The sequence below is a fragment of the Lobosporangium transversale genome (assembly GCF_002105155.1).
Source record: "Lobosporangium transversale strain NRRL 3116 chromosome Unknown BCR41scaffold_38, whole genome shotgun sequence".
NCBI lineage: Eukaryota > Fungi > Mortierellomycota > Mortierellomycetes > Mortierellales > Mortierellaceae > Lobosporangium > Lobosporangium transversale.
Genome location: NW_019029016.1, coordinates 90339 through 114297, shown reverse-complemented (window position 1 = coordinate 114297; position 23959 = coordinate 90339). Strand labels below are relative to the sequence as shown.

At 42.9% G+C, this 23959-nt stretch overlaps 6 protein-coding genes across 6 annotated transcripts; 4 read left to right on the top strand and 2 right to left on the bottom strand.

Moving 5' to 3' along the window:
* BCR41DRAFT_359516 (hypothetical protein) lies at positions 1–2514 on the top strand. The gene is made up of 6 exons (XM_022025221.1): positions 1–865; positions 955–1138; positions 1218–1406; positions 1510–1922; positions 2018–2163; positions 2235–2514. Exons 1-6 carry the CDS (start codon positions 445–447, stop codon positions 2364–2366), a joined length of 1485 nt encoding a protein of 494 aa, XP_021878326.1. The 5' UTR covers positions 1–444; the 3' UTR covers positions 2367–2514.
* A 698-nt stretch (positions 2515–3212) lies between these two features.
* On the top strand, positions 3213–4210 carry BCR41DRAFT_399291 (PIF1-like helicase-domain-containing protein; the record flags this gene model as incomplete). Its single annotated transcript, XM_022029044.1, has 3 exons — positions 3213–3699; positions 3844–3996; positions 4146–4210. 3 exons carry the CDS (start codon positions 3213–3215, stop codon positions 4208–4210), a joined length of 705 nt encoding a protein of 234 aa, XP_021878325.1.
* Positions 4211–12383: 8173 nt separating this feature from the next.
* BCR41DRAFT_399289 (hypothetical protein) lies at positions 12384–12964 on the bottom strand (the record flags this gene model as incomplete). Its single annotated transcript, XM_022029043.1, has 3 exons — positions 12384–12517; positions 12601–12705; positions 12808–12964. 3 exons carry the CDS (start codon positions 12962–12964, stop codon positions 12384–12386), a joined length of 396 nt encoding a protein of 131 aa, XP_021878324.1.
* A 3254-nt stretch (positions 12965–16218) lies between these two features.
* Positions 16219–16719, bottom strand: BCR41DRAFT_399288 (hypothetical protein; the record flags this gene model as incomplete). The annotated part of the gene is made up of 1 exon (XM_022029042.1): positions 16219–16719. One exon carries the CDS (start codon positions 16717–16719, stop codon positions 16219–16221), a length of 501 nt encoding a protein of 166 aa, XP_021878323.1.
* A 1641-nt stretch (positions 16720–18360) lies between these two features.
* On the top strand, positions 18361–21040 carry BCR41DRAFT_399287 (hypothetical protein; the record flags this gene model as incomplete). Its single annotated transcript, XM_022029041.1, has 6 exons — positions 18361–18632; positions 19213–19239; positions 19338–19383; positions 19592–19717; positions 20028–20095; positions 20212–21040. The coding sequence occupies 6 exons, from the start codon at positions 18361–18363 to the stop codon at positions 21038–21040; spliced, it is 1368 nt and encodes a 455-aa protein (XP_021878322.1).
* Positions 21041–22753: 1713 nt separating this feature from the next.
* Positions 22754–22942, top strand: BCR41DRAFT_296732 (hypothetical protein; the record flags this gene model as incomplete). The annotated part of the gene is made up of 1 exon (XM_022020440.1): positions 22754–22942. A coding segment is annotated over one exon (189 nt), but the record flags the coding sequence as incomplete, so codon positions are not given.
* Positions 22943–23959: the final 1017 nt, after the last annotated feature.

Here is a 23959-nt window from a genome sequence, read left to right as displayed (position 1 = left end):
CCTCATTTTAGCTAGAGGTTCTGTGCTGCATGTCGTTTAGAGTACATGACATTCCAACACCCTCGAGCAAAGGCTGTTGGATAGTGTACAGTCACTCTGCCTCCACTCCTTGCCATGTAGTCAGGCTGATCCTAACTGCATGCTTTAAAGACATTGAGTGTGTGTCCTCCGACGCGCAGGGTTGTGGTCGTAACTTTGAAGCTCCGAATGTGATTTCATCACTGCAAGAATTTCTCTGATGGATTACAACGCTGTGAATGAGACTCATTATTGCAAGAGTTTCATTACAGATGCCTTGTCGGAGGTTCCTGGTATTCTGACACCGTTGAGCTTAACCTGTCAGATATTGAGACTCTACGTTCTTCTTTAATTCAATTGATCAGTATTATTTTAAATGTCATCAGTAACTACTGTTTCATTTTAAACTATAATAGGAGTAGGAATATGTCGCCAAATAAGAAGGTGAAAGAGTCATGGCGTGAGAGTCTTGAAAACCTGTCATCGAAGGAGTACTTTCTGGCCTGCAGTCGTCCCCAAGAATTCAATTATCCAAATTTCTTAGTTTGGTCAAAAGGACGTCTAATTGGTCGAGCCCGTGTCAGGCAAGAATGGGGAACTGCTAGAGCTGCTTTCCGTCATAGCCAACATCAGGTGCTACGTGATACTGCCAAAAGAATGGACAGTGATTGGGAAAATCGCATTGATGTCACATATGAATCAGAGTTTTTCCAGCAACAACAATCACTACGTAAACTTTTAAAGGGTCGTAGCTCAGTACACGATGTGGCTGATCAGGTTATTAACAAAAGACAAAGGATTGAGCTGGAGGACGAACTGAGATCTCATGATGAGAAAGACCACGCAGGTACATGTGAGAATGTTTTATGTTGCTACTTTTGATATTATGTTCTGACCTTTCACGACTGTTCTATCTGCTGTTATGTGGATCTGTAGGCAAGGATGTGGCATCACAACGGCGTGACAATCGAAAGTCTACGAATTCCCATGAGGATAGTAGATGCATCGACAACAGCAACAATATTGATGATGACGGTAATGATGGCATATTGATATCAATTCCAAGAACCCCACCGAGATCAAATCAAAGATACTTTGAGGAGGTTCCTCAAGTTAAAGAGTATGATGAGCACCGTTTGATATTATATCCTTTAATTATATTCAATTACTAATTCACTAACTCTCTACCTGCATTTTAGTTTGGAGGCAGTATTCCATCACGCTACTGAACTGAATAACTTCAAGTTGAGTGTTATCAACCAGGATTTATACAATGAGGCCACTGTTTGGTTCCAATCTAACAATGGGCGAGATGCCGAAACAGTTATTCAAAACATCCGCAATGATCCTTTCTGGGAACCCTGGATCAATGACTTGCTCTATGACAGGTGAGGTTTATCAAGAGCAATATCTATCTATTCAAGAACCAGGACATAAATTGACCTGTTTTTTTTTTTTTTTTTTTTTTTTTTTTTTTGAAAATTTTCATAGGTTGAAACTCCTTCGCTATGGGCTAAACCCACAAGCCGATGAGAATACATACACGTCCTATTGGGTGCTTCCTGACTTCACGACACTGCAGACTGGCGTTTCAGGACTAATATCGAAAGGCTTCTCAAATGAAAATCATTTCATACCTTCGTCGTGGCGCCGCGCCCTTGTCAGAGACAAAACGCATACTAAGGGAACAAACGTGGATGCTTACTATGTAGCTATGGATGGCCATGTTGATATTATTTTTGAGAACGTTGGCTCTCCTGCCTGTACCGATCATGCCAAACATGCTGAGGACAAAGAAAAATCGTTCCGAAATGCTGCTGACGCCCTACTAGAGCGTTTCTACAACACTACGGGCTCATTCGAAATCGCGAAGGAGTATTGTGTTATTGTTGTTATTGTGTTTGGTATGTTCCTTTTGACAGTTTTTTTTTTTTTTTTTTTTTTTTTTTAGTAATTCAATGTGCAGACCTACCTATTAAATTATCGTCTCTATCCGTAGGACATTACCTGTCAGTATACACAACAAGCATTAAGGATTCGAATGAGTTCATTGTGATAAATATTCTCCACGAGAAATACCACCTCTCCAAATATGCTTATCTTGCGAAAATTCTTCTGCATTTAAAATTTTGTCTTACGATCAAGGTAGTTTCCGATTTGCTTCGCTTGCCCCTATATGCTTGCTTTAACTGACACCTTCGCTTCCTTCCCACTAGACTATCATGGAGAATAATATTGAGGTCAATGTAAAGTTTGGAAAAACACTGGGGTCGTTGCCACCTGAGGAGCAAGTAAATTTTAACCTTAGTCTTCACAAAACACCAAAAAAAAAACCAGACCCGTCGTAGAGTCTCGCTGGCAGCTCTAAAAGGTGTTGACACAGAAATAGTTATATTGCTTCATTCAAAAAAAGAAAATCTATCTTCTCATTACTGGCCCCCATATCATAGAGATGAGGTGAGTGTAGCGGTGTTTCTCACGGTGCTTGTTTCTTGGAGGTGCGAACAATTTATTCCAAATAAACCCTTTTTTAAAAAAAGAAAAAAATATATTATATTCGGGATAATAAATTAGTGTGGTTAGCTGAATGAAAATAGGCATTTGGAAAAATGAGCAAGAACCTGACAAGGAATCTAATATACTCTAGTGGATATGAATATAGCCGAAAAAGGACTCAAATTGAAAAAGGATCAGAGAGATAGAGGAGTCAGAAGAAGCCTATGGTGCCTAAGGCATAAGCAATTATTAAAACAAAGATGTTTTAATATTTCATATTATTATTTACAGCAGTGTCCATGAGTCCCATTAAGTAAACGCGATTGTCGATAAGTGTTGATATGCTTTTTACAGATGCGGGGGAAATAGTAATTTTATCTTTTATTGGTGAGGAAATTTTCAGGAAATAAAATATTTTAGCTATTGAGCGAGTTCAAAGCCGGATTTATCCTGGACATAAGAACACTCTTCAGGATACAGCCGTGCATTTACTGGAGCTACATTGGGCTACGCGTTTGGACAGCGCCGAATGGCTGCAGAAGGACATGGGAAAGAGTTTTTTTGATCTGGCGGCTCGAGTACTGCCAGAGCGAGTATTTGAGGAATTTGTGCTGTCACTGAATTTTTTGGAGCAGACATAGGCTGCAGGGGATGTTGTAAGGCCAGTGGGGGGTCAACACGCAATGATGCCAACCATAATGTTGAATGAAGAACAACTGGATGTTATTGAAGTCATTTTGCGGGATGCGGGACTGGTTTTGGTGACAGGGTCAGCAGGAACTGGAAGGTCCAGTGTGTTGAAGGTACTGATGCATCGGTTAAAGGTAGGTACTAGATTCGAACCAGTGGTGTTGGCGCCATCGGGGGTAGCGGCTGTCAATGTCGGAGGGATGACAATCTATAGATTTTTTGGAGCGGCAGCGCAAGGAGGAGGAGGAGGAGTCGAAGCTGTGGTGGCCCCAAATGCGTTTGAGATGGACTGGAACATATACTGCATCCGCAATCGAGGACGGGAGGCATTTTTTGTTGTGGATGAAGCTTCAATGATATCGAGCGACATATTTGAAGCGACGAATAATACACTACAGCAGGTATGTCCAAGAGCAAGTGCAGGGGTAGCGTTTGATGGGTATGCATGTATGTTATTTGGAGACTTTGCTCAGCTTGCTCCCGTGGTACGAAGGCGTAAAGAAATAAACGAGGGGTGATAGGGATGAGGAAACGAAATGGCTCTGGGCAAGCGAGGAGTTGTTTAATAAATTTGAAAGACTCGAATTACGAAATGGGTGATGGACGATTTTTTAACTTTTTAACAATTGTACGACGAAGGGCCACGGGGACATCGGGAATGGAAAGAGATTAAGGAGCTCCTAGAGGCAAGGACGCTCGACCTAGCCTTGGCAAATGCCATTGAGATGCCGGAGATGAACACGGTTGCGCTGGCGAGCCACGTGGAAACTGTTACCAAGTTGAACGAAATTTGTATGTAGAGGAAAGAATGGAAATCTTAGCAATTGACAGGTCCGGCACAGCAACAGTGAATAAAAACTGGGTGCAGACAGAGACAGGATTGCAGACGAAGTTAACTTTGTGGGTAGGGGCGTCTATCATGGTAATTTCGAATCTCTCAGTGGCACAAGGGCCCATGAATGGAGCACAGGGCAAAGTTCAGGCGATTGGGGAGGATAATGTTTAGAAGTGTAATTTTTATTTTCTTGGCTTGTCCGTTGCTGTTTTATTTTTTTTATTTGTCCCTCTTCTCTCTTTTTTCTTTTCTTTCCTTTTTTTTTACGCTCCTTTTAATTTCTTTCCCTGCAACCACTGTTGTCCTCTTGCTGCCGTAGTCAAAAAACATGACTAATTCGATGTAAGAAATCCTTCCTGTCGTCTAGCAGCTTGTTCCACGCGGATTTTTTTTTTTTTTTTGTTGTCCATGCGCCAACATTCAGTCTTTTATTTCTCTTTAGGCGTTACTCAAAGAAACGAAGCAACGAGAACTCAACTGTATCAGAAGATGATGCTCTGGATGATAAGGAGATTGAGAAGATCGTTTGTGATTATTGTTCGGACACAAAACATTTGAGTCTTTTCGAAGTCTCACGATCCCTTGATTGTCACACCATTGATGGTGTTGTTGTCCTTGGGAAAGTGTGTGATTATAAGAAGAGACAGTGATGGGCAATCCACCGCAAGGGGTGTAGAGCCAGATTTGGGACGAAACCTGGCTTCCGAAAGCATTAGTTGGAATCCAAAGCGTGTCACGTATGACATGAATCCAAAAGAGATTCAGACGCCCACCCTGTCACACCCTTTCAGTTAGCTCGGCCATCTCAGGCTTGGCACCCTTCTAACGAGGCTCTAATACATGCATGTGGACTGGAATCATCAGAACGGAAAATGCAAAAGATGTATTATTCTGACAGAATCAGACAATATCCCATGGGGATTTCCATCCCTGGATGTGAGTTTGATGCTCTTGTCTCTGGAACAGCCTATGGTTCACTTCCAATAGCGCCTGTTCATGCTTTGGTTAATAAATCTGCCCATGTTCTTGGATACTTACCTCCATGGGAAATACAGGAGAGCGAACAACGTGATGCAGCTCCTCCATCAATTGAGGGAATCCTCCACCACTCGCCATTTACGAAAGCTATCAATAAAAAAACCTTCACGGAAATGACAGAGTCAACGAGTGAGCAATTGAATCTTGCGTGGGAACGGACACCTCAGGCTTGCCATATTACAAGCCATTTGTTATCAGGGACGTTAATCTTAAATTCAAAGAGTGAAGCACTCTTCCTCATTAACGAAGTTGTGGCAAGGACTCATGACAAGAAGAAAGAGAAAGACAGGCAGTGGGAAGTGACAAGAGGAGAGAGGAAGACAAGAAGAGACTCTAAGGTTCTCGTTGTCAAAAAAAAAAAAATAAGTGGTATAAAAAAATTAGTGTCCACTCACTTTTTTTTAACTCGATACCTCCTCCGACACTTTTTTTTTTTACTCGATACCACTCTACCAAGAAGACTTTCTTTTTTTTTTTGTGATTAAAATTGTCCCTTCGTCTGTTTCCAGAACAGATTTGTTCCAGATTTTCCTCGATTTGCAAATAAAGAGGTTTTCCGCTAGGAGACCCCCTATTCTCTATCTCGATTCGTGTTCCAATTTCACACTGAATGGGTTCATGCTGAGCATTACGCATTATATGATTCATCGGTTTCTTTAACTCCTTCATTCCATTATTCCTCCATTTCATGCACTTCACTCAATGGATCCTACTATCATGAAATCAAAGAACTTTAGCCCTCCATATCACATCAGCCGCCTAGGCTCACCCCCCTCACAAAAAAACACAAGATAAAGTAATAAATAAAGAATAAATATCTCGGATCCCAAGTCTCCAGGGCCAGCACGATTCCAACCTCCTTTACTGACACTTATCGTATGGTGTGACGTGCATTTAGCGCGCATAAAAATCTGGAGCAAATTCGTTCTAGATTTTGTGACAGACGAAGGAAGAGTGTAAGTCGTGTCTTTTAAAGCACATTGTCTACGGTACCATGTCCGTATGTGTGTCACCTTTCTTCATTGAAAATCCGACGAGAAATAAAGAAAAATAAACTAAATAAAAAGATCCCTCTGCCCTGCAACTCTGATCTACATCTTTCTTCTCGTCGCTCCTGGAACTCATCCGTTGCAGACTATTATCTATTCGTTCCAATGAGCGACAATTCTACCGACAACACTCATAATGCACTCCTTCATGAAATCAACACTCTTCGTCAGCAGGTGGCTGCCCTTACGCAGGCCAACCCTTCCTCCTCTTCCCCTTCCCCCATCACCATTGATCGCCCACAGGCCAAGATACTTGTCCTCTCTGATACCCTCAAAGCGGCTGTACCTTCCCTTGACGGCTCTCATTTCTTCCGTCCCCCGGACAACTCTGGCGACGATAACATCCTCACCGAGTACGTCCTCTATCCCAAGAACCCAGATCAGCAGTACAAAGCGCCCTCTCTTGAGTTGCCTTGGCCTCAGGAGACCACTTCTTTTCAACGAGTGGACAAGTGGTTATCCCAACTACAGGAACGTCAGGCCCACGCTACGCGACCCTTGGACGAATTCCTGGCAGAATACTTTCACAAAGTGCACGATCCTGCATTACGGCAGATCGTCGCAGATTTTGGGCATGTCATGCGATCTCATCTGGCCGTTACAGCACGCCAAATCACCGATCTGCGCATGGATAATTTTGTGTACGCAAAGGGTCTCAAGCCAGCCCCTGATCATGAAAAGACTGCAACTATCACTAAAGATGATATTGCAGCCCGAATTAAAGCTGCTGAGGAGTACCAGGAGGCCAGCAAGCCTCGCAAGACAGCTTTGCAAAACAGAGGATCCGGTCGCAATTCCGGTTCTCGCAGCAGGGGTATTTACTTTAACATGTACCCCCACCAGCAGCAACAGTTCCAGCAATTTCCATCACAATCGCAACCTTATTCACCAGCGAATCATCATCAAGCACAACAAGCCACACCTCCTCAGCTCACTTACGGGTATGGAGAGCCCATGCATAACAACCAGCAGGGACAGTATTTTTACAGAGGCAGCCGTGGACGGGGACGCGGCAGCGCCAACAAGAGCCAGTAGGAGGCCGTCTGCACCTCTACTCGAGGGCTTGGAGGCTCCTCACGGACGACAGGTGGGTCCGCTCCGTGATTGGAAACGGTTTTCAGATTCCCTTCCACAGACAACCTCCAATAACACACACATCAAGAGCCCTTTCCCCGCATCTATCCAAGGAGGAGACACTGGCGATAGAGAACGAAGTGATCGCACTTCTGGCCAAAAAAGCCATAGAGCACGCTTCGGGACCTGGTTTCCAGAGTCGTTTGTTTACTATCCCCAAGAAGACAGGGGACCTCCGGCCTGTCCTCAACCTACGTCCTCTCAATCAATTTATCATCACAGACTCGTTCAAGATGGAGACGATTCAGGTAGTATGCAATACCCTTCAGAAGAACGATTATTTGACGAGCATCGATCTCAAAGATGCTTTCCTTCATGTGCTGATTCATCCACATTTTCGTCCTTACCTTCAGTTTCAGTGGAAGGGTCAGCTGTATCAGTTTCGCACTCTACCTTTCGGGATGTCACTGTCGCCGTTAGTCTTCACGAAGGTCCTACGCCCGGTGTTGAGATGGGCGAGGCGTCGAGGAATACGGCTGACAGCTTACATCGACGATCTGTTGATCATGGCCAGCTCCAAAGCCCAAGCAGAAGAGCACACGAATCTTGTCCTGGACAAACTCAAGTCTCTTGGATTCCTCATCAACAAGGAGAAATCCTCTCTGATGCCAACGAAATGTCTAGATCATCTGGGTTTCACCATCAACACCACCGACATGACCCTCTCGGTACCGAAGTCCAAGGTCAGGGACATACGGCGAGAAGCAGCGAAGATGCTCAGCAAGGGATGGACGACGGTTCGCAACTTGGCTACGTTCATAGGGAAAGCCATGGCGACGACAGCAGCAGTATTTCCAGCTCGTCTAATGACGCGGCATCTTCTGGCATTGAAGAACAGAGCGCTCAGCCATCAGGGGTCATCTTGGGAAGCGACGATCTCACTGGACGACAGAGCTCGAGCCGATCTGGATTGGTGGACACACCAACTCAAGGAGTGGAACGGGACGTCATGGATTCAGTCGCCAACTCAGATGGACGTGTACACAGACGCCTCCGACCAAGGCTGGGGGATCGTCATAGGGCAGCGCACTTGGACAGGGCTATGGCCACCAAACATACGCCACCAACACATCAATTTAAAAGAGTTACTAACCGTGTACTACGCAGTCACTCTACCGCAAACACAAGGGAGGATGCTCAACCTAGTAATCGACAACACAACCACCATCGCTTACATCAACCGGTTCGGCGGAACTCGTTCACAACCTCTGATGGACCTGGCGGACAAAATATGGAAGCATTGTCTAGCAACAGGCACAAGACTCAGGACCACATATGTACCTTCAGTATTCAATCCAGCAGATGCACCATCACGCCGGATGCAAGCGCAGCTCGAATGGAGGCTGGACCCGTCATTTTTCCGTCGTCTAGACCAGCAGTGGGGGCCTCATCGGATAGACCTCTTTGCATCGCCCAGCAACAACCAGCTTCCTCAGTTCATGACATGGAAACCTCATCCTTTGGCAGTGGACTTCGATGCGCTGAGACACAAGTGGAGCCACTTGGGCAACCTTTACATCTGTCCTCCATGGAACTTACTTCCAAGGATCCTGCAGAAGCTAGACCAGGAAGGCCTGGAAGCGACCATAATTACTCCATTTTGGCCATCGGCGATTTGGTTCCCGAAGATACAGGCAATGGCGACCCAACCCCCTTTACCGATTCCACGAACATGTGTTCTCCCTCCACCAGGAAACGACGCGCACATCCTGCTCAAGAATCCACACTGGGGCCTTACCGCGTGGAGAGTAAGAGGACGAGGATGCTCATAGATGGCCTCTCGCCAGCGGTGACTGAGTTTATCTGTGCTCACAAAGGATCCAAGAGCACCAAGCGAGAGTACGAAAAGCATCAAGCTGAATTCGTCACTTGGCTGAAAGAGGGCTCGTTCGAACAAGGGATTAACCCCGCGATCCCAGTAGTGAACTGGCTACACTACGTGCGGGTCGCTCGCAATTTGAAGTGGTCCACGCTGATGACCATGAAGTCGGCTGTCCTCGCCCTATTTCGTGACCCAGAGAGAGTACGATCAGATGAATACTACCGCCAGTTCCTCAAGGCTGGAAAGCAAGAAGGTGTCGTTGAGTCCAGGTCTGGTCACTTTGACATCACACCTGTTTTGGACCATTTTCGGCAGTCATCAGCAAATATGGAGTTGCCTTTTGAGGAGCTTACATGGAAGCTGTGTTGGCTCTTAGGCGTCTGTGGCTTCATGAGACCAGACGACATCAGATGTGTAGATGTCAGTCTCTCCAAGCTTGTGTTAGGGAAGCTTCAGCTTGTTGTTGTTTTCCCAAAAGAGAAGAGTGATGGACAACGTATCATTAAGCATGTGACCATTGGTTCTCACTTTGACAAGAAGCTATGCCCTGTCGACGCATACACCGCTTACCTGGACAGGCTGTCTTGTCCTTCCACTACCTCTCCTCATCCGAAGGACCCAACAAGAAGCATTGTACCTTTGATTAGATTTGTGAAAGACCACACCCAGCCGGCGCGTGCGACTACTATTGGCTCCCACATGAGTAGGATTTCTTCGCTGATGGATTTAGGAGACAAGAAAGCTCCTAAGCTCCGAGCCTTAGGTTCTACGCTCGCGGCTATAGCAGGCGTACCAGTGGCTGATATCATGGTGCAGGGGAATTGGTCGTCCCCGAAAGTCTTCGAGAAGCACTACCGTTTGTCGAGTGCCACCTCCAACAACATGTCCATGAGCACTCTAGGCTAGATTTTCTTTAGTTAGTTGTTCATTTCGTTCAGTTTTCTTTTAGTTTTAGTTTTGTTTTAGTTTAGTTCTCTTTGGCGATCCCTCTGGAGCCACATACGGACATGGTACCGTAGACAATGGTCTACTGAATGGTCTACGAAGGACGACCTATTCACATTGTCATAGGTACCATGGACGTATGTCCCACCCACACCACCCCTTTTTGGCTCGAGAAGTAGATGTAGATCAGAGTTGCAGGGCAGAGGGATCTTTTTATTTAGTTTATTTTTCTTTATTTCTCGTCGGATTTTCAATGAAGAAAGGTGACACACATACGTCCATGGTACCTATGACAATGTGAATAGGTCGTCCTTCGTAGACCATTCAGTAGACCATTAGCTCGCCTAATCTTCGATAAAACCGCAAAGCTAATCATCAAAGATTGCAAACCAATATATATATCTAAAAAGGAAGTTTGACAACAGGTATTTCATGGGGGACTTTCGGTGCATAGGTCACAGGTTTTCGATTGGCGAGGTGATTCAGTGTACTGACTGTAAAGCGCTCGTTTTATTGCTCACGCACCAGAGTTCTTGCTTTGCTATGGGCAAAGTAAAACCCAAACGACTTGAGCTTCGCCCTTTCTCTCGGCCAATTGATGTGTGCGATTGGTTTAATCTACAATAAAAAAAAAAAAAAAAAAAAATAGACAGAAAGGGAAAGTCAGAGTGACCCTAATCTCTTATGCAGATATTTTTTTTATTTATTTATATTTTATGTGTTGACATCTTCAGCGGATCGCAAGGAACCAGAGCAACTATGAGCCGCACACCTGGCAAGGCTATAGCGCAATAGACCAAAAATTACTTTTCGGCTGGCGTGCCAAAGACTTGTCCAACTACATTTATATTCTACAAAGATCAATGTGGATCCTTTCTGCTCCTTACATGTTGCTTTATAGCTCTGTAAGTCTTTAACCAGACATGTTGATATACTTTGAACCACTCTATTTTGGCTCTTACTAAAACATTTTAACCAGCAGGGGTGGGGGAAAACACACAACATTTTCATAATACTACTTGCTTGTACATATCAGTGCTCCTATTCGAACTGAAACTTTGTCAATTGATATTTATTATTTTAATCTGAAACATCATAATTGACAAAGTTTCAGTTCGAATAGGAGCACTGGTACATATACCAGAAGTCATCCGACACTTTCATTCTTTAGAAAGTACCGTTATAGGTTCAATGGAAGAATGTTCCTTTAGCGGGTTGACGAGCGTAGCAGGCAGAAACTAGAGTGAAATATCATCGCTATCGATGGCTAACAAGATCCAAGTAGTGGCAGTTGCCATCAGGCCCTTTCGAAGGATGAAGGTCCAAAGGATGATGGTTGCGATTGTGGTCATGTCATCATATGCTCGATTAGACGGGAATGACGCAGCCACTTTCGCAGCTGCCTAGGGAAAAAGTCCCACTGAGGGTGCTTATATAGAATGAAGAATCGTGGCTGCCAGCTCCAAGGCTTGCAGCCTGAAAGTGACAAGCAGATCGCGAATATCTTGGGCCGCTGTTGGCTCCTCGTGGATCATACCACGCATGTGTCATTCACGACTTTGATGAGGTCCTTTTAGTGTCATCTAGGCACTTCGTGGTATTGGCCACTACGCACTTCTTGGTGCCTCTATGTGAAGGCTTCACTAATATCCGGGGGCTATGCAAGGTAGAGAACAAGAAAAGGTTAGTGTCAAGGAAACAGCATAAAGCAAGCAGGCATATATTTCCATCATCCTTGCTGCAAAGCTATCTTACCTGGCCAGCAGCTGCTGCCAAAAGTCACTTGAGCATGAGTGTGCGTATGGCAAATAATAAAGAAGAGGCCCAATAAAGCCATCCTAATGTCATAGCATTATATAAACCCATCCGAAAGGTTAGTTGTTAACAGATCTAAAAAAAAGCCAAATATGTTAGAACCACTATGGTCTTTAGTGTTAACTGATTTAAATATATGTATCAGTTGCTCTGCTTATTCAGGCTCATTGATGAAATACACTTGATATCGATAATTTTCTCTTTGAAGGAATGCTTTGCCGCTGAAATACAAAATGCTTGAGAATTTATGAGGCGCAGGAGATGCCTCATAAGGGTCAGCATATATATACATACCACATGCAGCAAAGAGGTGAAGAAAACCGTTGAGTAAGAAAGCCGGATGGTAAAGGATAGTGGAGGATGAAGAAGAGAGACAGGTTCTGAGCATGCAAGGGTGATTTTATTTGCAATGCTCGACCTGTACATCAACTTGGTGATTGCACGTGGCTGATTAGAAGCCATCATTGTACATGTGTTACCTCTCCACAAGTCTTTTTTAGACTTTTGGTGGCGCTGCAATCGATGCTGCTCATCTTTATTCTTATAATAGAGAACTGGCGGATGTCTGTTCATACATAGTCGGTGGAACCATACTAAGAGATCTGTACAGATGCTCGACATTATTTTTGTAGATGAAAAGCTCTTGGTCCATGGTATCCAGCTTCTTTCTGTGCACTAGTTGATGTTGTCAACATTATCATTAATAAAGATAATAATAATAAAACAGGTTGACGTACGCGTATTCAATCCAAAGTTACCTTCTCTATCATTTTGCGCAACGTCGATATGGCTATACAGAGCATCCACATCGTGCCTTAGAGTGGTGCACTCCTGCTTAATGGTATCTATCTCCGTTCTATGTTCTAGTTGATATTTATCAGTATGAAAGGTATTATAAAAATTAACAAAAAACAACAATTCAAGATTACCTTTACTATCATTTCGCATCCCCCTCTCTATCGTACCAAGGTACATCGCTATCAATTCATTGTTCCTCTCTATCGCAGCAGCGCGCATCTCTATCACATTAGTGCGCTTCTCTATCGCATCAGTGCGCTCCTCCATCGCAGCAGCGTGCAACTTTATCGCATCAGTGTTCCTCTCTAACGTACCAACATGCATCTCTATCGCATCAGTGCGCTGCCTTTCACCTCCTTCTCCTCGGCTCGTTTAGCCGCGTGGGCAATAAGTATATCAATATGTCTTCGTACAGTAGAAATTTCCAAGTCGACGTGCCTGGTGAAAGAGGGAAAAGGTGTAAGAGCGGTGGAAGTGATGAAAGGAGTGAGAGCGGTAGGAGTCGTGTATGTGGTAGAGGTCGCGGGAGTCGTGGGAGTTGTGCACGTGGTGCTAGTCGTGGGGGGGGCGTGGGAGTCATAAGAGTGGTACTTATGATAGGAAAAGCGAAAGTGGCAGAAGGGTCGGTGGATGTTATTTGAGCCCCGGTGAGCTTTATTTCGCAATATTTGGCCTGGTAATCTTCCTTTGTAAACAATATATTATGAAAAATTGATATAAGAAAGTTGCAGCCCCGGATGTGCCTCCTTAATGAACAGGTCCGAGACAATGGTGTCTGACAGCAACAATGGTACACCATTTTCCCCTCTTGATTCTCTTGTGGCCTAATCGCGATAGTAAATATATAACATTCTTTTGCCGCCGTCTCCAGACCAACGGTATATCGATGCCATCTCTCGTTCTTGATGATTACTTCTGTCCCTTCTGTGTCTGACATTGCAAATATGGAGATGTGTGTAGAAGCTGAAAGAGATACTTTTCTGGCTGAGGTCAGGTAGGATGGCGAAACAGAAAAGAAGAGAGAAGAGACAAAGGGCGAGGAAGGGCTGGATGCATTTCTTCATGGCCTTGGTCTCTCAAATATGCATATCATGTGAAAGGTAAGGGCAATTCACACCCACTCTTAATTTGGCTGGCGGAAGAAAAGTGTATCCCACTGTCAAAAGTATTAAATAAGAGTGTACAGATTCTAGTATTTCAGGACTAGTATGACATACTAGTACTAATACTAGAGTTGAGTACTAAAGTTGCAGATTTTAGTATTGCTTCAGTACATACCGATTTTTTTTGCCATTCTTTGGATGCATGTCACGGGAAAGGTGGTCGACTATTATACAATCCCCCTTCCACAGCTGCAAAGTATCCAAACTCACCATCCCTCTTCACAAAACCTGTCGTACAGACCATCTGGTCTCTATGGTTCCTGAGAACGCGGATATGCGTATATGGAGTGCTAGGCACTCTGGGAGCATTGCAGAGATGGATCTCATAAATGCATATTAATATTAATTTCACCCTCGTCCCGAGCGCCCTTTTTTTTAATGAAGTGATACTAGACATTCATAAATAAAGATGCAAGTGATACTAACACAAAAACCGAGCCGCAAAAACCCATAGAAAGTGATACTAAATCTTCTTTCATGACAGCATTTTTGTTACTTTGGTACGCAGTACTAGTATGCCATACTGGGCACTTGATACTAAAATCAATACGATCGTATTTTAGTTTTGTAATAAAAAAAACATGCAATTTACACATAATTTTTACAGTAGTAAAAGGCTAAAGGCCTACGCGATTTATTGTCTTCATTCCTATGTCAAAATATAAACCTTTGCTGCTGCAGACAATGTTTTTTTTGTTGTCTTACGAGGCTAAGCATTAAATTTTCTAAAGAGGCAAGAGCCGACCGTGGCTTCGCCACGGTCTCCGGCTCGTAATTCTTTATTTTAGTACTTTTGTTCGCTTGGACAGTAATAGATATCCTCTCAAAATGCAGAAGGTATCCGACAACTCAATTAAAGGGGCAGAGTATAATCATTAGCGTATTTTGTTGCGTATATGACCAAAGCTCAAGAATATCAAAAAATAAAAAAATAAAAAAATAAAAAAAAACACGTAAAATAAGATAAAGAAAGAGGATAAGAGAAAGCATGCAAGGGACCGTTGTATGTTCGAAACGCTAACGGGGAGGGGGCATGCTCTCTTCAAAAAGGTCGAAATGGTTAATTATTGGGAGGAAAAGTGGGCTGGATTGAGATTGGAGATTGCTTTTTTTTTTTTTTTTTTTTTTTTCAAAATGATTGAGTGTGTCAGGCTGAAGAACAAATTATTCAGAAAAAAAACGCGTTGAGCAAGCCTACAAAATCGAATGTGGTTGAGTGATGCACGGAATACGCATCAAAATCTAATCATTGTAGCCTTGAGGTGGGCTAACCGTGGCCGAGTCTGAATAAAAAAAACCGAAATCCTTCAAATAAACTACCTACTTTAATCTTATTCGGCCTTTACGTCACTGACTTCTGTGTCCACTTTCTTTCTTTCTTTTTTTTTTTCTTCCTTTTTTTTTCTAATGTACACTCAACAGCCTGCATAGTATATTATTGATAGTTGGGGAAAATGGGCGAAGTTCACATAGCCTGTTTTTCCTTTCCCTCACGGCAGAGCGAGGACTCTAACATATGAGTTGTAAAAAATTTCAGATTGCCTTCAAGTTTCATGAACACTTTACAGCGACTGTTACTAGCTCATTTCACCTGTAGGAATAAAAAATCGATGCTATCCACCTGCCGCCCACTCCTCCCCCACGAACAAAACGAACGCAATGCCCCTAAATATCCTTTTTCATCTGGGAACGCTCCAGCTTGCCATTTTTTTTATTTTTTTTTATTTGAAGTAAGCCAAGAAACATCTCATTTGTGATGGGCAAAGAGTAGCTCGTGTTCAGAAAATACTTGAAAACTCGTTTTGTTTATGATGAACCTTTTTGTCTTCTTTCCTTTCTTATTTAATAAAGTCAAGCATGAAGTACCCTCCGATAAAGCTCACATAATCTGCCATAATGCTCCTCATTCGAAGTTGGGATAATGGCACCTGAAGAGCAACGCGCACAAGTGATTGTCCAGTTCTGGATTTACGTGGTTAAGGAGCATTCGTAAAGATACTTGGAAACACGATAAAAAATGGGCTCATTTTCACATTCGGGAGTGAAAATGGTGTGGAAGGCTTTATTATAGGAGGTGGTACGGATTACATGAAAAATAAGATACAGAGTGAAAATATGAAATGGACTCAAGCTAGGGGTCAAGGTGATAAAAGGCGGTTTTATACTAAAATATACAGCAAACTGCCAGAATATCACATATCGCGCATCGTAGAAATGAGTGGTGATTACACGGTCAGATAATTACAAGTTTTAATTTATTTGGAGAGAATGTATGCGGACGATACCTCTGTATTATTTCAATGGCCCATCCAATCGATAGATTATAGTTCAAAGTTGGTCAGTCAATACTAAATGCATTATAGCACTAGGGCTTTACAGCTACTTATCAATTGAGATTACCTTATATATAGAGAGTCAAAGTCCTATTAGCTTTGAGCGCCTCGGATGAAAGGACTCTGTGTTGCTTTGGATTTCATATCCATCATGTATGGCAACATGGATTTGGTTCTGAATGCCCTTGCTTGTCTTTGCAGTGTGATCCCCACACTCACAGAGGAAACGAAGGCGGAACTTGTTCCTCAAGAGTTGTCTTGGATCCCACTTGGCGGCATCGACCGGCAAAATGACAAAGAGTTGAATGATTGGATATTCATGAAGTTCAAAGTTTCGGACAATGAAAGCATTAGCATGAGTTTGAAGGATAGAACGTCTGCCGAGGGCTTGATTTTGCATTTCAAACATTTTATCGTCCTTCTCATTAACTTCCAGTGGCAATTTAACCATCTCTGAGTGCTTTCCTTTGACCTCTCGCAGCAGCCCTTTAATTTGCTTAAGGCCAGTCTTGATCATCTCAGTTTGTGCCTTGTCGTGGATAGTAAGCGATTGGTTGAAGGATTGATAATGACACCAGAACATCTTGAGAAGAGGTTAGGTTTGCTCACTTTTTTTGATATAGGCAAAAGGATGATGGCTTTGCTGTTGCAGTCATAAAACTGTGGCATTTCTGTGATGACATCTAGGGCCTTGATAAGATAGAACACAATGCGTAGAAGTTCGACTCTATACAATAAGAATGAAGGACTTAGTCATATAGAGCTCACTATTTTTATTTTTCTTTTTCAGAACAAGTGACAGGGTGCCATTGACACAAAAAAAAAGAAACCAGGCATACCTGTTGCCATCAGCGTTTAAAGGAATGGAGTCGGTTGTTCATCCATGTTGAATCGCAGCGCACTTCTCGATTGTCTTACAACCACTCAGAGCATGACAGGTTGCCGTTGCTCGCGGAGGTGGAAGCAGTTCTGCCACGAAATTCTTTAATAATATTGCTGGAAAATTTTGTTCTACCATTGGATTGATGATGAGAGAATAATGAATTTTAAAGGATACGTCAACTATTATTTTTTTCATTTGTTGGATATTTAACCGGCCTTGCTATTACTCAAGGATACTGTTCATTTGCATCCTCCGGCTGAAAGAACTTAAAGATGGTTTTCCTTGGGAATGGAAATGCTACATCGACTATGACCAGTCGTAACATGGCTGAAGACATGGTTAAAAGCGATTATTGCAGAACTAGATTCATAAAAAGTAGCGTCTCTTGAACTATTGATGTGATCAGAATTATCATACTGTATCAATGCATTGCACTTGAAAAATCAATCAATCAATCAATTTTGTTTTTTCCGTTCTCTTTGAGAATGTTTCTAAGATGTACAGAAAGTGCAGGAGTTGGAAGCCGGCATAGAGACAAACTAATCTTTGGTGTCTTCCATCTTCTATGTCTGTGTTTTATTTAATGGGACACCTTCGACCTCATCTGTGGTACCCAACCGGACAAATAATTGTTCAATGCATGGGACAAGAATCATGAATGTACAAAGAGACATACCGATTAAACCACACTCATTACCTCAGTAAGACTTATCGCCTCTGGAAAATCCAGACCCGTCTTTTTATTTTCATAACTTTATCTAGCTTATTTGTTTATCTGCTACGAGTCTACCCATCTTGCTGTATTTGCAGCTACTGACATCTCCATTATCACGATACACCTAGCTAATATCGAGTCAACATTCCCACTCATCGCCCTCCCAACTCCTGTTACCATCTGCATCATCCTTGTGTGCCTCAGCTGTTGTATCTCTATACAACAATGGGATAAGAAAACTTGATATTTCCCTGTCTTGCCATCTATATAACTGGTGAATAGTAGTAGTTATCTGCTCTGTGGCACTTGCTCACCTATACATTACCTAAAACTGGATAGAGGAGGGGAGGGAAAAATTAGGGTAATGGTTAGTGAACTGGAGCCAAAGTACAACCGTACAACTTCCTTGATGCTATTAACCCATAAAATGGTGGTCCCAATCATCCAGTGATGGGAATAACCGCAGTTAGTATAGACTTATGTATCACCATAGCCATCCATCTCGCTTTCTTTTAATAAAAAAAAAAGAAAGATGAGCAGCATCGATTGCAGCGCCACCAAAAGCCTAAAAAAGACTTGTGGAGAGGTAATAGCAATGGACAGTCTAGCGCGGAGCAATAGACCATATGCGTACCCAAGGAGCAACCAACAGCAACAGCCCCGAATCCGACCGACTGAAGCGATATGGATCAACAGCTGGTCCCAACGAGAAGTGGACTCCAGGGGGAAAAGCCCTACGAAAAGGACTCTCTTGCTCGCATCCTTTCCACCCTGCCCCAAAATCCGTACAAACACGCCGTACTTCGGCTCATAATAAGAACACTACCATTACCTCTTACCTTGCATTTGAACTTCAATTCGTCGCACTTTTCCAATGCCGATGGCGGCTTCCTGTTGTGTAAAAGAGAAGCGAGTGGAATGGTGAGCGAATGAAGAAAGTGGCATGAGTATTTTATTTTCGCGTCATGCCAGGATAAACAGAACGAGTCACGTGCTAAATACAATGATGGCTTCTAATCAGCCACGTGCAATCACCAAGTTGATGTATAGCATGCTCAGAACCTGTCTCTCTTCTTAATCCTCTACTATCCTTTGCCATCCGACTTTCTTACTCAACGGCTTCCCTCACTTCTTTGATACATGTGGTATGTAGTATGTATATCCTGACCCTTGTGAAGCATCTCTCGCATCTCATAAACTATCAAGTATTTTGTACTTCAGCAACAATGCGTTCTTTCAAAGAGAAAATTATCGGTATCAAGTGTATTCCATCAATGAGCCTGGATAAGCAGAGCAGCTAATACATAGTATATTTAAGTCAGTTAACGCTAAAAACCATAGTGGTTCTAACATATTTGGCTTTTTTTTAGATCTGTTAACAACTAACCTTTCGGATGGGTTTATATAATGCTATGACATTAGGATGGCTTTATTGGGCCTCTTCTTTATTATTTGCCATACGCACACTCATGCTCAAGTGACTTTTGGCAGCAGCTGCTGGCCAGGTAAGATAGCTTTGCAGCAAGGATGATGGAAATATATGCCTGCTTGCTTTATGCTGTTTCCTTGACACTAACCTTTTCTTGTTCTCTACCTTGCATAGCCCCCGGATATTAGTGAAGCCTTCACATAGAGGCACCAAGAAGTGCGTAGTGGCCAATACCACGAAGTGCCTAGATGACACTAAAAGGACCTCATCAAAGTCGTGAATGACACATGCGTGGTATGATCCACGAGGAGCCAACAGCGGCCCAAGATATTCGCGATCTGCTTGTCACTTTCAGGCTGCAAGCCTTGGAGCTGGCAGCCACGATTCTTCATTCTATATAAGCACCCTCAGTGGGACTTTTTCCCTAGGCAGCTGCGAAAGTGGCTGCGTCATTCCCGTCTAATCGAGCATATGATGACATGACCACAATCGCAACCATCATCCTTTGGACCTTCATCCTTCGAAAGGGCCTGATGGCAACTGCCACTACTTGGGTCTTGTTAGCCATCGATAGCGATGACATTTCACTCTAATTTCTGCCTGCTACGCTCGCCAACTCAATTAAGGGACATTCTTCCATTAAATCTATAACGATACTTTCTAAAGAAAGAAAACATTGGAAGCTGCACAAGCAGGGCATGCTGGGGCGGGTGTGTGCAATATTCAGACATTGTACTGTATCTCTCCTTTTTTTCCTTGCAAATCATTGTCTTTTCTATTGATTGTATAATACTGTTGTTTCATTGCCAATATTGTAAAAATGTTCTGTATTTTTAACCATTCCTGGTGAACCCTCTAAAATAGTGCAAGATCCAGAATAATAAGGCTGTAGAAGCCAAGGGAGAAGATGAATATGCAACTGAATCGGAGAGGTAGGGTGAGGACATTACTGAGTCAGAGAACTCTCTTCTTTTTTTGTTTTTGATTTTGCTCCCCTCACTTACTCACTTTACTCTTTCATGTTTACTGATTTAACTTGTTTATCAAGAATGCATTCCGAAGAACCCGCGTCGTTGAAATGTCAGGAATGCCCTAAAGCATTCCTCAACAAGAAAAAGTTGAAGGATCATCAAAAGGAATCTTATAATCTGACCTGTAATGTTAGGTTCATTAATCCCCAACAGATCCGGGAAAAACGACAGCTTTTCCGTGTTGGCGGTGTGTTTGCATGCCCTTTTTGTCCCAAGGCTTTAACTTCAACGAAAGGAGTAAAAAAACATGCATGTTTTAGTCGAGGAATGATTGACGATGATGGCGAACTCGGCAGCCAAGGCAAACCGGAAGCTGTTTTTGGGAAATTACCTATGCCAGAAATGTCAACTTCCCAAACATCGAATATCCCTCGGAAGAGAGGATTCGAAGCAATGGTACTTAGAGCTCTTAGCCAAATTGGAGGTTCAGAGCGCGAAAGGAAAAGAGCACTTTTTGCTGTTGATGATCTCCAGCTTCCCCCGATTACATTAAAGAATCATGAGCTTGGGAAAGAATGGGTTGTTCTTGGTCACAGATCAGTCCGCAATGACCTCCCAACTGACAGACCATTGGCGACACTCATCGACCCAACCATGCTCCCGAATAACCCTACGAAGACTTTATGCAGCAATTGTTCACCTACTCCACCTGTCGGCTTGGAAGGCTTGTTCAAGACCTCACCATATTCAGCACTGCTTCAAAAGTTGAATTTCATTGAACTGACGACGTCAATTTGCGAACTTCTAAATGATGACTGGGTTAGGCATCCGGAACTGAGATTTGCAAGTTGTAAAGTCTTTGCCGGGTCCATTTTACTCAACTCAGCTAATGACACGAAATTATAGTAAACTGTGTGGAGTCATACAGACGGAAGAAGCACATTGATGCATATAGAGAGTCCTATCGACTGTCAAAAGGAAAAGCTCTTCGAACCTCAATCCCACCCTTTGGGGGGGAAATATATAGTGCGTGCCAAAACTGATGCAATAAATTGCATTTTTCAACATTCATTCCTCATTCTCCTTCTTCCTCTTTATGATCTTCCCTGCCACCACCGTTTCTCATTCTCATTTGTCTCACCTCCATGGAGTCTCATCGTCATCGCCATCAGTGGCCTAATTAGCATTTAATTGCAATTTGCTTTCAGCATCTCATTGCATCTATTATGGCAATTAACAACTTCTTGTTTTTATTTATTCCTGTTACTTCTCCTTTCCCCTAACGATGTTCCCTCCTTTAGCCTTATATAACTCCCTCATCCTCTTCGGCATACCGCAGTATAGTTTGTGTAAGAATTCAGGAGGGATATGTGTCCATACGTCTTGGACTCTCTCCCAGAGATCCTCCATATTCTTTGCCTTGTCTGGATAATGATCCAACTGCACCTTCATGTATGCCCATATGTTTTCTATTGGGTTGATGTCAGGAGAGTTTGCTGGCCATTCCATGAGAGGTATCTTAGACTTTTGGATATAGGTCATTGCTATTCTTCCGGTATGAATCCTAGCATTGTCCTGCTGAAATATAAATTTGTCCTTATCCATCAAGTAGTAATCCCTGGACTTAAAGATATAATCCTTGAGAACGTCGACGTATGTTACCGAACCCACCTTCTCTTGGAGCCAGCAGCCATCGCCTGGTCCGTAGTAAGTTATACAACCCCAGAACATCATTTTCCCTCCGCCACCTTGCCTTGTCTTTTTGATATGATGTGCTCGTAGAGTTTTATCCCATCGATGCTTGTAGTAGTACTTTCTTCCGCAGGACCCAACTCTGCTAAAGATGGTCTCATCTGAGACCATGACGTTCTTCCAGTCTTCTAGAGTCCAGTCCAAGTGATCCTTTGCAAAATTATATCGAGCATAGATTTGCTTCTTCGTCAGATCAGGCTGCTTCTGTTTTACATATGCCCCCATATCATCCTGCATAAGGAACCTCCTGATGCTCGATTTACTAACCTGCACTCCTTCCTCAATTGAACAAGTTGTTGGCCATCTTTTAGGGTCTCCAATACACCCATGTCAAAAAATCTTGATAAAAGCTGTTTCGTTTTCTTAGTAACTTTGCAGGGTCGGCCCCTCTCAGCACTGGAATACTTTCTTTGCCTCTTTTCCTAATCCTTTGAGCTGAGGTAACAGATATCCCTAAACTCTTTGACACTTCTCTGGAAGACTTTCCCTGATGAAGTAGAGCAGTTGCATTTTGGATAGTTGATTTGGATAATGATTTCATGTTATGATAAAGATATGGCAGATATGTAGAGTGTCGCTTGGTGTATCAGTGGTGATGGTGCTATAAAGAAAGAATAAAGAATAAGAAAGAAGTAAGGGATGGACAAACCTGACATGTACTTTTTACCAAAACTGATGCAATGAGACATGACTATACAAATGGCGATTATTCGCTAATTGCGTCATTGATGAGAACAGCGATGACAGTCTACGAAGGTGAGACAAATGAGAATGAGAAGCGGTGATGGTAGGGAAGATCATTAGAAAGGAAAAGGAGAATGAGGAATGAATGTTAAAAAATGCAAATTATTGCATCAGTTTTGGCACGCACCATATAAGGACGTGTGGCCAACAACAATCGCCTTAAAGGATGGGTATCGGCTTGTTATTGGAACGCAAACATTCAATGTGTTGGTTACTTCGTCAATCCGACTGAAGATAAAGGAATTGCCCTCGCTTGGCGGCATAGCAACGTTATTCACAATTAGGGATAATCAATCATCGAGAGACTCAAAGGAATTATTGGCCTATTCATGGACCAAAACCAAAGTTCGATTTTCGACATCGGGAATGGGCCATTAAACAAGCAATTGGTTGTGTTGGCGAAAGAACTATCGAGCTATATCACCAGAGCAAATTTTGCTCCTGCTCCATTTATTGAGGCACGTTTCTTGGGAAAATAGAATAGCTCTTTCAAACTGGAAAAAAATGATCGTATTGATTTTAGTATTTCAGTACCAGTATCGCATACTGATACTGCATACTAAAATGACAGAAAATTAGTATTGTACATAAAATAACTGAAAGGCCATTACAAACAAACATGCACTGATACTAACACAAGAATTGACATTCACAAATAAACATGCAATGATACTATCGCTTAAGCTGGCCCGCACAAACTCCATGTAAAGAGAACATAACTTGGTATCATGAAAACAGAAATTTAAGATCACTAGTAACGCTATTGTCTTCCAATTAACTCTTGTCTCTACAGATGCTGTGCTCGTGTTGTTCGTACTCGCAGTTGTCGCATGGCCTCGTCGTACTTCTCTTGAGGTAGCTTAGCGAGGCAGGTCCGGAGAAAGTGATAAGACCTTGTAACACTCCACCCTTTCTTGACGTTGCTTGGGACCTTGACTAATAATCTCTTAGCTTGTCTTTCCAACTGGCTATTGCAGCCTTCACATGTTGGCAACTTTCCCTTATTGGAAACAACGTTGGTGGAGATACTGAATGGATAATTTTGTCGTGATTGCCGTGGTTGCTTAGAATCTTCACTGGAGCTTTCTTCACTGGAGCTTTCTTCACTCTCACTTGAATCCTCCCTGCAGCTTTCTTGGCTCTCACTTGAATCCCCCTTGAAACTTCCATGACCCTCGCCTGAATCACCCTTGGAACCTCCATGGCCCTCGATTGAATCCTCCTTCGGGCTTTGACTCTCAGTTGAACTGTCCTCCGACTTGTCTGCACTAGTAACACTGGGACTACTAGAGACATCATCCCCATCTGTTTTGTTGCCAGCTAATTGGT